General features: G+C 34.9%; 1 protein-coding gene across 6 annotated transcripts in view; it reads right to left on the bottom strand.

Annotated features, from left to right (window-relative positions):
* DEUP1 (deuterosome assembly protein 1) overlaps window positions 1–16,253 on the bottom strand; it is an 83,009-nt gene that overhangs the window by 41,471 nt on the left and 25,285 nt on the right. For 5 of the 6 annotated variants that reach the window (XM_086678560.1, XM_086678559.1, XM_086678561.1 and 2 more), the window contains exons 5-8: window positions 13,545–13,679; window positions 10,197–10,310; window positions 7,728–7,970; window positions 1,526–1,671 (exon numbers count right to left, since the gene is read on the bottom strand). In XM_086678560.1, the coding sequence (XP_086534686.1) occupies window positions 1,526–1,671; window positions 7,728–7,970; window positions 10,197–10,310; window positions 13,545–13,679 (638 nt within the window). The remainder of the gene's footprint in view (window positions 1–1,525; window positions 1,672–7,727; window positions 7,971–10,196; window positions 10,311–13,544; window positions 13,680–16,253) is intronic. The other variant, XM_086678562.1, reaches the window with a different exon arrangement.

Raw genomic sequence — 16,253 nt, 5'->3', positions numbered from 1 at the left:
TTCACCTTAATACAACTGTAAAGAAGAAACAGAGTCCAAATAAAAGAAACCAAAACAATAAAGAGGATGGAATCACATTCATATGAGAACAAACCAAAGGATTAGAAATTTTCAATGGGAAAGAGGAAGGCTAAGAAGACAGCCCAAAGTCTAAGATACAAGGGAAGCTGTGAAAAGTTAAATATCTATCTTTTCATCAAATCTCAGAATACTAGAACTGAGGAATACCCTCCAAATGAGAAAGATGAAAGATCAAAATAAATACCAACTTCAATAGAGAATGGCATTAGGCATGACAAAAGATTTGTATTGGCCAAATATGCAAATAAGTGCAAGATCTTAGATTAAATCCTATATTGAAGGAAAGTTGGCAATGTCTGCAATTCAGCATTGGCCTTGTGAGACAGCCCCACAGAAAGGACCTACCATGCTCTTACATAAAACCAGAGCTAGGCAGGGGGTGCAAGGTTTGCTTTTCTAGGACACCTCTTATGTTTTTAGGCATATGCATTCTTTGTGCAAAGACATTTCTCACCAACTCACCACACTGGAACAGTGCCTTGCATATTATATTTTTCCAATAGATTTCCTAATGACCGGTGATAATAATATATAACTTGCATGTGGAACATGCTATAATGTTGACTGGTGAATAGGCATCCTACCATCTTTGGTGAGACACATAATAGGTCATTTTTAGGAACCTTAATTTGCCATTTGCCATTTGCCATAGCATAGGGCTCAAAAAAAATTTGAGCAGGTCCCACAACTTTAACGAAATAATTACTGCCTTTGAAACAATGTTATCATCTTTCAAGAAAATATCCCTTACCATTTGGTTAGTCAATTTTTAAAGTCCTATCACTGGTCTTGCATGAGCCTTCAGATTTGAGAAGGATTCAAGTTCCAAGGAGAATGAGAACATCAACGAATAGAACAGTCAAACTTTCTACTCACAAGTGTAAATATTTAATAATCCTTAGCAATCCCATTTCCTTTGTGCTTATGGAATACACAATATCTGCCTGATTTTAAAAGAGGAAAAAAAATCTGTTCTAACAAACTCTTAATGCAACTGACAAGGGAGAGTGCGTATGGAGACCAAAATAAATACAGCATTTACAAGTGAAAAAGTTAATAACAGGTTTATAGGCAATCAAGATAGAAACATCTGAAAATATGGAATAACTCTTATTTAGCAATATATACAAATATCAGCTCTATACTACTGCTTTTACAGTCTCCTGAAAAATACAAGTTCTGAGAAAATTTCTGATGTTCTGCGATACAGAAGTATCCAGACACCAGAATACAATACATTTTTCTAGGAAAGTAAATACATTAATTTTGAGGGTGAAATAATCACTGATTTTATTTTTAATATCTAATATTATCCAACAAATAACAGCATGTAAATACAAAACAAAGAGACTTTTCATTCTAGTTTTAAATCTAAAGCTCTTAAAATCTTCAAACATCATGTCTTAAACAGTTTCTCTCAGGCTTCTGAATATAAAGAATATACCTTTTCTTATTTTCATGAGCACTTTGGCACTCTCCTATTTTTAATAATTCCCTGTGCAGCTGTAATCGTTCCATTTCTATAATTCTCAAGAGATCATCACGTGACTGTAACTCACTTTTCACTTCCGAGAGTCCTGCTTCCATGGCCTAAATAAAAACATCCAAAAAAATGTTCAATGTTCATATCTGGATACCATGATGTATAGTATACCCAAAAATATTTAACATCTATGAACCAGCTTAATTTCAAATAAACTGGTATTTAGTCCTTTTTTAGTCATTTGCTGGCTCTGTCTTACAGAATTTCATTCCTTCATTCATTTATTCAACAAATATTTGCTGTGCCCTTATCATGTGCTCAACACTGAGGATACCAAGACTGTTCTCAGTGAGCTCACAGTCTAGTGATAAAGAAAAGACAAAGAATAATCAAATAATCACACAAATATGGTCACATTGTATGTAAATTTGAGAGAAGCATAAAAGTAGGAATAACGATTAATGTGTAAAGTTCGGATTAAGGCAAATAATTACCAACTTAAACAAGACAATAACCAACAGAGTGAGTTGTAAACCATGGTCTATGGTTCCCCTATTGCCCAGTAGTAGTCCTACTTTATCTGGCAACTAGAGACACCAGCAATCCTGTGAGCCCACTGTCTTATTTTGTTGACAAGAGGCTTGAGCAAATTTAAAACCTGTTGGGAAGGGTCCAATCAGAAGAGAGGAGGATTAACAGTAATGGTGTGGGTTCTTGAGAAGTAGGTAGGGTAGGTCCCAAAGCACCAGGGGAAGAGCAGGAAAATGGAATGCAGACCAGCATATGCATCTGGATATGGAGAGAGAAGACAGTGGCTCTCTGTTGGCTTCTATTTCCCTTGGGAGGTAAAAAAGGCAATGTCACTGGAAGGAGAAGGGGAGGTGGGGGCATGGGAGTGATTTTTAAGAGTGGAGAAGGTTTGAAATGGCCTGCAATGGGAATGGGAGAATTAGCTGGGTGGAGCCACAGAGTGGGATTCCTGGCCATGTTGCGTGTTCATTTGAGATCTGTGACCCTGGCCTGTTGAGAGTGATTTTCTCCAGCAGTGCTTGGCTGTTCTCTGGGGGCGAGGAATGGCAGAGTGCTTCCATATCACTGGATTTCTTTTACTTGCTTCTACAGAGAAACTATTATTTATTAAGTGTACCTGACCTAGGTCATCAAGTCCATCGCCACTTTAGTAGATGAGGAAATTGAGGGCCATACTTGGTCCAAAGTTACATAGCTTACAAGCGGCAGATTTTGGAAAAGAAAAATCCAGGTCTTTTGTCTACTAGTCCAGTTGGAACATTCAAGATGCAAAAATAATTCGTTTCAAGCAAAATAAGTGACATAGACCTGCAGCTTGCTGGTAAAGACAGGGTTGGGTGTTATGAGGGCAGGAGGTTCCTCTGCTAATAAAGGCTGCAGAGAACACTACAGATATTTTAAAAAAATCATTTATTAATAATTTTTTGTATGTATCATTAATAGATTTATTTGAATATAATCCACATCCCATAAAATTCACCCATTTAAAATGTACAATTCAGTGGGTTTTAGTATATTCACAAAGCTGGGTAAGCATCACCGCTAATTCCAGAACATTTTCATCACAACCAAAATAAACCCAATACCCTTTAGTAGTCACTTTCTATTTTTGCTCCCCATCACCCCTGGCAACCGCTATGGTATGTTCTGTCTCTATGGAATTACCTTTTCTGGACATTTCACACAAATGGGGTCATACAATACATGGCCTTTGTGACTGGCTTCTCTCACTCAGCATAATGCTTTTATGGTTTATCCATGTTATGGCATGTATCAGTATTTCATTCCTTTTTGTTGATAAATAATATTTAATTGCACGAATATACTGCATTTTGTTTATTAATTCACCAGTTGATAGACATTTGATATTTCTTCTTTTTGGCTGTTATGAATAATATGCTATAAAATTTCATTACAAGCTTTTGTGTGGACATATGTTTTCTTATTCATTCTTACCCCCAAATTCACAGAGCCTAGAAATATCATTACGCAGACAGCATAGGATATATGAGTTCCCAGCTAAACTTTTTTTTTTTAACCTAAGCCTTAAATTTGTATTATTTTCTGGGAGACCTCGAGACCCGGGTTCAGTGAAGGACCTAATTGCAATACTTTGGCCCCAGAAGTTCCTGGCTGACCTGGACATAAGAGTAAAAATGTATTCAAATGGATGCTTTAATAAACTTGTTTGCATAAAGTCACTGTTTCAAACAGTGTGGATTTTTCAGATGAGGCTAAAATTTCAAAAAGGAACAAACAAAAGAAATGTGAAACAATAGATTAGCAAGTAGAAAAACAAATTAACTTGATGTGAATGTCATCCATGACTTTGCCCAATTGAAGCAGGCACCATCTGTGCTCCCTGTCTTGCAAATTTGCCTCCGGAGCAATCTAACTTGGAGCTGTGGGTAGACAGCTCGGTCTTCCTTCACTTGGGGCAGGGGAGCATAAAAGGGGTGTAACTCCAGGCCAATGAAATGCAAAGTCACCATGAGCTGGAGTTAGCTAAAAGTCTGTAAAATGTTTACTCTAATTAGAAAATAATACCTAGAAGAGTGATATTTGAAGATACTCCCTAACCCCCCTAGGGAAAGGGCTCCCTATCCCTAAGGAAAAAAAAAAGCTTTGTGATCTCGCTACACAGGTGAGAGAATTTATGTCAAAATTGAAACTCTTCATAATACAAATCAATAATAATGATTTGACACATTTTTCTAACATGAATGAGTATGCAAAAGATTTTAATTATAATTGACAGCATTATGTAAATTGACTAGGAAAGTACAAGAAAAGAGGTTTTGTTGATATTGGTAAATTGAGAGTTGTTCTTTGATTTATGCAATATCCCTTTGAATTCAACATTAATAATACCAAGTTGACACAAAATTAGTGAATTTATTTAACTTAGATGTGGTTGGCATGCTTTTGCATAAAAGTCAAATTATTTATTTGTCAATGTGGATGCAAATAATTAGGAAAATGATTCTTTGGTACTTGATTCAGTTACTAGAACACTCTCAAGTTTGTTTGGAACAGCTGAGGTATGTAAATCTGCTTTTTTAAAAAGTAAACTCAATCCTCCACGTGAGGCTCAAGCTAATGACCTCAAGATCAAGAGTCACATGCTCTACCGACTGAGGCAGCCAGGTGCCCCTGTAAATCTACTTTTTTAATTGTAAATTTTATGAAATCTAAACACAGATCAAGTATTTCCAGTGACTACTTGGCTTCCAAATTGAGATATGTTGTAAGTGCAAAATACACACCGGATTTTGAAGACTTAGTATGAAAAGAAATGTAAAATATCTCATTAGCTCAATAATTTTACACTGATTATATGTTGCAATGATAATGCTTTGAATATATGTTGAATGAATATAAATGAATTATTATTATGTTTTAATTTCACCCATTTCTTATGACTTCTTTTAATGTGGTTACTAGAAAAACTTAAATTCTATTTGTGGCTTGCATTCTATTTCCACTGGACATTGCTGCTCTAGTCCCATAATGACACATTGACAAATAAAAAAAGGTCAATTTTTTTGGCACAGATATTAGAAAAATGCAGGACAATTTCTTTTTGTCATTAACCTCCAATAGGAAATGTTGCATATTTTTAAAATGTGAGTGTAGTACAGCCTAGTAAATAATTCTATGCAACGGAATTAGTATGTATACTGACACATTTCAAAGTTGTGGAAAGACAAGTGAGAAAAAAATTCAGATGCATCTGGCATTAAAATATGCTGTAAACTAAACAGAATTTTATATACAATAAGTGACAATAATTCAAATTGAAATGGTTGCCTTTTTAAATTCATGTGCAAGATGTGGAGCATTGTCATATGACAGTTTTGCAAAAAGAGAAGGGAAACTTCATTCTAAATATATGCACTGGTTAAGTGATTAGTTACCTCCAATTATTCCCATTTGGTAAAATATAAATTTTGCAAAACAAGTTTAAGGCCCATCTGTTTAGTTAGAACTTTGCCGAATGGTCTGAGAGAAGCAGTGATTTTTAAACCTTCAAATCAGCTACCAAATAGTAATTAATTGATCTCCTCTTATTTAGTGTTGCTTTAAAGAGAATGAAACACAGGTCAAATTTGGAAATAAAACAGGGAAATAAAAGCATTATTTTCAGCATTTTTTCCCCAAATGCATCAAAAATAAGTAGTGTTTTTTTGGGAGTAGAAATCTTATGTTAGCTATCTTGAAGTTTTTGAAACAAACTACTTCTCAAAGATCTTTTCATTAAAGCTGTAACATATTTTTTGTGTAAAAAATATTCCAGGATAATTCGGTTAGTGTTTTTTTTTATGTTTTATGGGTTTTTTTATGTTTATGTTTTTTATGTTTTATGTACGCATATACAAGACATATTACATATTACAAAACAATTTGATTACTTAAATACAATTTGATACATTTTAATACATTCTTGTTTGTTCTCATTTCATTATTTATTTATTTAAATTTTATTTTTTCCCCAAATATATTTTTTATTTTTATTTTTTTAATTTACATCCAAATTAGTTAGCAAATAGCGCGACAATAATTTCAGGAGTAGATTCCTTAAAGCCTCTTACCCATTAAGCCCATCCCCTCTCCTACAACCCCTCCAGTAACCCTCTGTTTGTTCTCCATATTTAAGTCTCATGTTTTGTCCCCCTCCCTGTTTTTATGTTATTTTTGCTTCCCTTCCCTTATGTTCATCTGTTCTGTGTCTTAAAAGTCCTCATATGAGTGAAGTCATATATTTGTCTTTCTCTGACTAATTTCGCTTAATGTAATACCCTCTAGTTCCATCCACGTAGTTGCAAATGGCAAGATTTCATTATTTTTGATTGCCAAGTAGTTTTTTTTTTTAATAAATGTGGTTCTTGTATAAAATATAAAATGGAGATTATTAGTTTAAATTTAATAATGATCCTAGATCCAAGGATAATTAAATCTTTTTTTTTTTTTTTTTTTGTGAACCAAAATCTGTAAAAATAATTTTGGCAAATTCTCTCATAGCAGTTGGTAAATAAATAAATATCATATTAAAATAAAAGAATTAATCCCATGTACAATGTGGCAGGATGGGGGAATGAGGAGTTTCCCCAAGACTAAAAAAATAACCCCTGGGAGTTTAAGTGGCAGAAGATCAGAAGTGGAAGTCTGCCCAGACAGTGACCTCCAAAGTATATCTTAGCATGAGAAAGGAACAAAGTGGGACTACAATGGGCCAGCTGACTTGGGAGAATTGGTAGAAAAGGCTGAATGCTTGTAGGTGGTAGATAAAACCATAGAATGTGTCAAGTAACTGGGATATCCATGAATAAGAAATATACATTTAGTAAAGAAATTGGTAATGACCAATTTATGAATGCTGGATAACCTTAGTGATGCAGAAGAGCAAAAGAGAGAAAGAATGAAAGAAAGAAAGAAAGAAGGAAAGAAGGAAGGAAAGAAGGAAAGAAAGAAAGAAAGAAAGAAAGAAAGAAAGAAAGAAAGAAAGAGAAAGAAAGAAAGAGAAAGAAAGAAAGAAAGAAAGAAAAAGAAAGACAAGATTGTTGGGTTAAGAAGAAAATTAATTCTTGGAAAAATCAGCAATCCCATCTGCCAATGTGGAGGTTACCTGAAAAACAAAACAAAACGAAACAAAACAAAACAAAACAAAACAAAACTCCAGGCTACTCTTTGGTAAATGATTATGGTAAAGTGAACAGTGATAGATCACACGGAGGGCCTCCCTGGAGTAATTAGATTGTTGAAACCTTACTAATTTCCTGGGTCTCCAACCCAGGATTCCTGCAAGTCAAAGGGGCACAGGGTCAGAGAGAGTAGTGGGGACACAGGGTGGCGTGAGGCTAAAGGGCCATGAGTGTTAGGCATAGAGATCTGTAAGTGAGCTCTGTTAAACTGTACTGGTAATGATTATTATACTGCGGCAGAACCAAAGTTCATTCTGGTGGGGTAGGGTATTTAAGGGATTACTGAATTTACTCATCAAGTGAGAATTACTTAGTAAGAGGAAATATGAATTGAAGTTACACATGTAATAGAAAATTATGTAATCCATACACCTGTTGACTCATCATTTATACAACTCATGGGCAAGATCAATTGAGAAATAAATAATCACCTGGCACTGTCTTTGGTACATTTTCAGTTCTTGCAAAAGCTTCTGATTTTCATCCTGTAACTTATTCCTGCTTAATGCTATTTCACTCACAGCTGATTTTAGTTTTTCAATAATGAACTCATCTCTTTCACTGGCTTCACAACTGTGATCCGGTTCGCACATCAACTGAGGAACTTCTGAGCTGCCGTCTTCTATGCACTGTTTTTTACCATTTAGTTGAGTTTGGTAACTTTGTGCCTGTTTCTGAGAAAGCGAAGACTGTGTCGATTAAATGGAGAATATCATATTTAAGCTTACATGAATAAAATTCAAGAATGATAGAAAATATTTAGGAAAAATCTTTAAATATGTTTATAATGAAGTTTCACTCTTTGTAATTCAGTCTTGGGTTTTTTCTAAAACTTCAGTTTTGGATGACATAAAAAGAAAATACATTTGTATAACCTCAGAGTCAAGATGCAGAGTAGGGTAGGAAGCCTGGGGTAGGGAAGTCTTATTACGCAAGAAAGAATATTTACAAGAGGAAAATTGTGGATGTCATTACACAGTAGTTGAAAGTATCTATATGATGAAAAATAAAATAAACAATTAAACAAAAGCAGTTGGATTGTAGGAAAAAGCAGTCAACACAAGTAACAAGCGTTAATAACTCTTAAGGTACAGAAACTTCTATACATCGATATGAAAAAGAGAAATAACACAAAAGGAAAACTGGCAAAGTTTGTAAATAGGCAATATGCAGAAAAGGAAATGAAAAAGGCTCAGAAGGATATGAAGAGGTGATCAACCTTGTAAGTAGTCAGAGAAATGCAAAACAAATCAAGCCAATGCTACTATCAGTCCGAGTTGGGAAAAAATAAAAAGACTGATAACATTCCATGTTGGTGAAAGTATGGGCACTCCCATAGACTGCTCATGAATTGTACATTACTATAATCTTTTGGGAGGTAATATGCTAGTATTCATTTAAAAATCTGAATGGGGGCGCCTGGGTGGCGCAGTCGGTTAAGCGTCCGACTTCAGCCAGGTCGCGATCTCGCGGTCCGTGAGTTCGAGCCCCGCATCGGGCTCTGGGCTGATGGCTCAGAGCCTGGAGCCTGTTTCTGATTCTGTGTCTCCCTCTCTCTCTGCCCCTTGCCCGTTCATGCTCTGTCTCTCTCTGTCCCAAAAATAAATAAACGTTGAAAAAAAAAATTAAAAAAAAAAAATCTGAATGAACATAATACTCTGTGGCTCAAGAATAATTTCTAGGATTTTTAATCTAACAAAAGAAAAGTACTAGCATTTAAAGACGTCTATCAGAGGATATTTGTTATAATATTATAATAGCAAAAAACTAGAAACAACCTGAATGTTCATCAGTAAGGAGATGATTGAAAGAATTATGGTATATCTACTATATACTATGATATATATATGGTAATGTAAACCATATACTATCAAATATTATGCAGAACTAAGTAATGACTTGAGAGAGTATCCATACGGACAGATAATTATTATTAGGTAAAACCACAAAATTTTAAAAAGGAAAAATATATAATTTCTCCCAAATCCACATTTTACGTGTGTGTACAAACAAAAGAAAAAGTATGGAAAGAAAAACACCTATTAAGTGTTTGTATTAAACGGATAAGAACGGGGTAGAAGATGAAGCTATTAATTTTACATTATTTTGTATTGTTAAACTCAGAGAACATAATAAACATATAATTCAAGTAACTTAAAGAATGAAAAATAAGAAACAAAACCCAAATCAAACAAAAACCATAGTTTCTCACTGGCTTTGATAAAAAATTCCAAATTCCTTAGATGAGACTTTAAGGCTTATTATAACCTGCATCCAACTCACCAGCCTTACCATCTCCTACCTTCCCCACCTTCCATACAGACTCCCAACCAGTTGGCTCATTTTCTATACCCAGAATTTGCCTTTTGCTGTCTTGCTTCGGTGATTTTGCTGTTATTTCCACCACCCCAAACATATTCTCAAAATACTGTACATCTTCTTCAAGGTCCAGCCCCAGTCTAACCCCTGCTGTAGGATATTTGCTCACTATCTCAGCCCCAATATCCCCCTTTCTCCTCTGAACTCTAAAAGGGTTTCCCATTCACTTGCTATGAATTATCTGTAAATATGTATGTGTGTTCTACCTCTAAGCTGTAAGATTCTTGAGGTCAGAGACCAAGCAATCTCAGACTTTCTAAGCGACTTGCCCATAGACATGCAAAAACATATGTTATTTAATGACATGATGACAATGGACACTTTAAAAAGTACCATCCTTTGAGACACGTGGACTAAATTCACCATTAAAAATGTTCATGCACTTTTGACTTTACCCAGTATTAGACCTGTTCTGGTTATTTTCCTGTGGTTGGCATTTCTCTCTGTAGTAAGATTATGAAGATAGCAATAGTTAACCTCTAATTTTTTTCTAAGTTAGAGGATAGTATTAGATAATGTACCTGAAATTGATTACACTTCTCAGATAATAATTTTTGTTGAGCATCTAAAGAAACCAGATGAGTCTGATACAGTATCTCTTGCTTGTCCCATTCTCTTGACTTTGCTCTAAATTCCTTTTAAAAAAGTGGAGGTACAAACATAAATTGAGGAGAATTATTCACTTAAAAGCACAATGAGCAAGGCTTCTTTCATTTGTACATTTTCATTCTAAAAAACTATACCCATTCTTTTTCCCCATTAGGAAAACAAAGAAACAAAAAAGTATTAAATCACTCATCTTGGATTTATTACTAGACATAGCTTCTAATTCTTGTCACCAAACCTGTATCCTCGGTTTTGGTTGGTTGTTTGTTTTTATGGGGTGGGGCTTAGACTGATTTAGTGACTTTGTCAAAATGTGGGCAAGGTTGACTTACACTGTTCTTACCTTTCAGATATGCTAATATTCAGCATTACCCACCCAACAACCTCAATCTTGAAAATAAGTATTTCCCAGCATGCTTTAAGAGGAGGCAGGAGCATTAATCTTAGTTCTTTACAAGTTCTACAACAGGTAGAAATGAGCTCAAGAATAAGGCCAAATAAGCTAGAAATATGTGTCACAGACATATCAGCATGTGCTCATAACAGTCCTGGCTTTCTTGATCTTCTAGATGTATTGGTTTCAAGACTTGCAAGCCGGCACGATATATCCAGTAGTTATGGGACCACAGAGAGACCTAGAGAGCTTTATGAGGATTTTTGTAGAGATTGGAGGTGTCCTACCAGGTTCCAGAGGGTCTGTAGAACTTGCCTAAACCTCCAGAGTAAGGTCTCCATGCTGAAAAAACTTTTCTGGGTCTTCAAGGTTGCGAGTAAGTCAAGGTCATTAAAATTAGAGTTTCTAGGGGAAGCTACATTATTATATATGTGTTTTTAATCCTTTACTAAATACTGGAAGATGGAACTAACATTTCTTTAGTGATTGTTATATGTCAGGGACTCTACAAACCTTCACTTGTAAGATGACTTTAGCTTTTTAGTATGAAAATTTTCATACTTGCATAAAAGTAAAGATTAAAAAAAAACTCCCATGCACCCTTCACCCAGTTTGACTACCATCAACCTGACCATCTTTATTTTGCCTCTCTCTCTCCACACTTTTTTGTTGAGTATTTTAAGCCAACTTCCAGACCTCATGTATTCTCACCCCTAAATGCTTCAGTGTGCATTTAAATATACATACACACACACACACACACACACATAAACACACACACACACACACACATATATGTATATGTGTGTGTGTGTGTGTGTGTGTGTGTGTGTGTTTCTCCCATAACCATAATGTCACCTATAAGGTATTTTTAACCCTATTTATTGGTGAAAAAAATGAAATCCCTGTGAGGCTAACAACTTGCCTAAAGGTCACAGGGCAAATAAATGCCAGTGCCAACTGAGCTAACCTGAGGAAGACATGAAACTAGCTTGACACAACATGCTCATTTCTTCAAGTTTTTGCTCAAGTATTATATTCATGGAACGTGAATGTTCACAATTTAACACAAAGGATATGGCTTTGGGAATCAATCAGTCAAGAAGTCAAGAAGTCAAGAAGTGTTTTAAACTGTCATATTCTTCCACAACAACATGCTCTTTCTCTTACTAGACCAGTGAATAATATTTGTCCCAAAGGAAAAACATGCTTGGATGTAGACTAAAACTGGAACAGTCCATCTCTTACATGTTAATTTTTCATACGACTCCAAGTAAAAACAGGTACATGAAATGTTTCCATAATTACACAGATTAAACTACCTACAGAGTACAAACATATCAGGTCATATTTTGCTACTAATTTCATCTATAAATTCATGAAATATATTTTATGTAAAAATTTAGTTCCCTAAATGTAAAAGTGTTCACACAAAGTACTTCATATTAATTTCAGGCCTTTTTTTTTTTTTTGTATGAACAATTTATATGAATGTGGTTCTCCCATAAAATCCCATAAAAAGTCAACCAGAAGGCTAACCAGTGACTTGATCTCTGCATTTTTAGGGAAAGCATATATATTACAGGGCACATCTTTGGGCATCTTTTATGAAACCAGGATCTTTCTGAAGACAGTCTGGTCACACCACCGTCAGCAGGTGGTTACACATGGCGCAACTTCCTGTAGAGTCAATTTTACATCATGATGGTAGTAATTTTGTATTTAAAAAAAAACCCGGTACATTATTCAGCAGAATGTAAAATCTACAGTAATTTAAAAGCTAAAACGCAAGCCTTCCAGCAAAGTTGTTGCAATAGGCTGGTTTTAGGGCTGTGATTTTAGATTTTTTTTTTCTTTTAAAGACATTTTGAAGGGAAAGTTTGAGAAGGATTGTTAATTGCAGAATAAAATGATGCAAATGAAAAGGACAATGATAATTAGACAAAGAGGAAGGAGATAAGAAGCATTAGACCAGGGAAAGGGGCAAAGCTGGGCTCAAATATGGGGAGTAAGAAAGGAACAGATCAAAGATTCTTGGGTATTCACCTGGGTGACTGGGGGGTACCAACCATTATCTACCAGTGAAGTGGAAGAAAGGGAGATCATTGGCTGGAGATCAGGGTGGTGGTGCTGGGGTTTAGGGCTTGAGAATAAAGGAAGAAACAGAGTGGGCTAACTTGATAAGGGTCAACTTGAGGCCAATTAACACACAATAATGGAGGAGCACTGGGAACTAGGCTAAGGTTAGAGAAGAGGAATTTATGGTAGAACCTGTCTGTTACATGACCTCTAGCAGAAACCCTCAAGAGCATTAGGGAAGAAAAATAGCTGGTTTGTTTTTTTCCAAAGTTGGGAAGTTAAGGGGATAAAAATAAGTGCATTCATGACACAGTAAGCCATTTTAGGGACGGAGGGCTATTTTGGAGTGGCGCCACCTCTTTTAAGAAAAATACCCCTGAAACTTCGAGCACTGTTCTGAAAACTGTTAGGAGGCTTCATTGGGATTTAAGTACCTAATAGTTAAATAGCCATTAAAAGATTTATTAGCTATTCCATTTAACTGACCCCAGGGATGTCCTTCAATTTCACTCAACATCTGCAGTTTCTTTGAACTCTTTTTTTTTTTTTTTTGGCTCTCCAAAAATGCTGATCTGTATAAAAGATGCATAAATCAAAGTGATGTTTTAATTCGCTAAGTGCCTAGAGGGAAGGTGCGCTAAGAAAATATATTCAACGAGAAGCCGATTTGTAATGGTGTTTGTTACCACGGCCGTACATGCCATTGTGTACACCAGAGACAAACAGCCCACAACAACAGCAATCAATCCTTCCGATGCGTGAGGAAACTAAGGAAATACATACAGCTCACCTCTAATTTCTGGTTCAGATTGCTCAGTTCAAAGGGTATTTCTTCTCTGGGGTGCAGTAATTCTTTTCTCCGAACTTTACTTTGTTTCATCTGGTGTAGTCTCAGTTTCTCAAAGCTATTCGTCAGTTTGGAAAACTGTATATAATAGAAAATGCTCACGTTTTACCATTACTGGTGCTTCTAACTTGATTTCACTGGAGTTCTTTCTTGGGCACGTCTTTGAAAATTTAAGTCATGATTAGAAAATGCGGTAATGCTTGAATGTTCTGATTAGTGAAGACAGAACCAGTTATTAAAACTAATTATTGAAACTGAACACAATTCAGTTTTCATGTAAATCTGGGACCTGATGAACTGCACAGTTAAATGATTCACTTCATAAATGTTTTATTTAGTTCTGTTTTAATTTGTGTAGCAAAGCTCACAAATTTTAAAAACCAAGTTTTTTCTTTTACTTAGTGCCATCTTGTGTTGACAATTTTAATTTCAGTAACCCCATGTATAAGATAACAAGTGTATACTTTATTAAAGAAAATTGAATACTTAATTTAAAAGATACAAACAGCACAAACTACTTATCAATGACAGTTTATATAAATTTAAGTATCAAATTGATATCATCTTTTTCGTACCAATAAGGAAGAAAAACTTAGACTCTGTACTATTTTTTCTGTTTCTTGTTATACCTTCAAATAATAGATTAAAAGCAGCATGGTCCATAAAGTGAAGAAATTTCTATATAACTGTTTATAAGAGTTTTTTGGTTTTGCTTTAAATTTTGAAACAATTAAAGATTCACAGGAAGTTGCAAAGATTTTGAAGAGAGGTTCTGGGTTCTTCCAATATCGACATCTTGTTGAACTATGGTACAATAGTAAACCCAGGAAACTGACATTGGTACAATATATGTGTATAGTTTTAAGCCATCTTATCACACGGGTAGATTTGCGTGACCACAACTTTGATCGAGATACAGAACCATTCCATCAGCACAAAGACCTTCCTGCCTTTTTAGTGACGCTCGTCTTCCCACTCTTAACCCTTTGGCAAGCACTAATTTGTTTCTATTTCTAGAATTTTGTCATTTGAGAATGTTATAAAATGGAATCAAACAGTATATGACATTTTGAGATTGGCTTTTTTCAGTCAGCATAATGCCTTGGAGATACACGTGTGTATCAATAATTCATGCCTTTTTATTGCTCAGTGTTATTCCATGCTATGGATGGAACTAGCATTTGCTGGACCATTTACATATTGAGACATTTTGGATGTTTCCAGTTGTGGGATGTCACAAATAAAGCTAGGAACAATTGTGTCTACTTTATCTGATATTAATATAGTCACATTTGCTTTCTTTTTCTTTCTCACATAATTTTTTAAATTGAGATATCATGCACCTACCATAAAGTTCACCCTTTAAAATATAAAATTAATTGGTTTTTAGTATATTTACAAAGTTGTACAACCATCATATTACTAATGTGAGGGTATTTTTTATTACCTCAAAAAGAAACCCCATAATATTAGAATGATTACACATTTCCTCCTGTCCCCAGGCCCTGGAAACTGCTAACCTACTTTCTGTTTCTTTATATTTGCCTATTCTGATCATTGCATATTAATGGAATCACACGTTATGTGGCCTTTTGTGCCTGGCTTCTTTCCCTTAGCATAATGCTTTCAAGGTTCATCAAGGTTGTAACATGGACCAATACTTCATTTATTTTATGGCTGAATAGTATTCCATTGCATGGATATGCCACATTTCACTTATCCATTCATCTACTGAAGGACATTTAGGTTCTTTCTACTTTTTGTATATTACAAAGAATGCTGCTGTGAACATTTGGGTACAAGTTTTTGTGTGGATATATATATTTATTTCTCTTGGGTATACAACCAGGAGTAGAACTGCTGGATCATATGGAAACTCTGGGTTTAATTTTTTAAGGCACTGCCAAACTGTTTTTCCAAAGTGACTGTGCCATTTTCCGTTACGACTGGCAATGTATGGGGTTCTAATTTCTCCATATCCTTGCTGACATTTGTTATTGTCCCTCTTTTTGATTATAGCTATTCTCATCAGTGCAAATAGGTATCTCATGAGTTGATCTGCATTTCCTTAATGACTCATGATACTGAGCATTTTTTCATGTGATTATTGGCACTTGTATACCTTCTTTGGAAAGATGTCTATTCATCAATAGACATATCTTTGCCCATTTTAAAATCATGTCATTTACTTTTTATTATTGACTAGTATGAGTTATTTTTTAGTTCTGGATACTAGTCCCTTATCAGATATATGATTTGTAAATATTTTCTTCCACTTTGTGAGTCATCTTTTCACTTTCTTGAAGGCATCCTTTGAAGGACAAAGGTTTTTTTTAATTTTGGTGAAGTCAAATTCATCTAACTTTTCTTGTACTCTTGGTGCCAAATCTAAGAAACCATTGCCTAATCCAAAGTCATGAAGATCTACTCCTATTTTTTTTTCTAAGAGTTTTATAGATTTAGTTTTTACATTTAGGTCTTTGATCCATTTTGAGCTAATTTTTGTCTATATCTAGGTCTTACTTAGTTCTTTTACATGTGGGTATTCAGTTGTCCCTTTACTGTTTGTTGAAGAGACTATTCTTTCTCCACTGAATTATCTTGGCACTGTTTCTGCTTTCTTTTGATTAATATTTGCATGGTATTTTTTTC

The sequence above is a fragment of the Puma concolor genome, chromosome D1 (genome assembly GCF_028749965.1).
Source record: "Puma concolor isolate L17-30 chromosome D1, mPumCon1.1.hap2, whole genome shotgun sequence".
Lineage (NCBI taxonomy): Eukaryota > Metazoa > Chordata > Mammalia > Carnivora > Felidae > Puma > Puma concolor.
The sequence above is the reverse complement of the archived record's forward strand: the minus strand, read 5'-3'. Positions and strand labels throughout refer to the sequence as shown.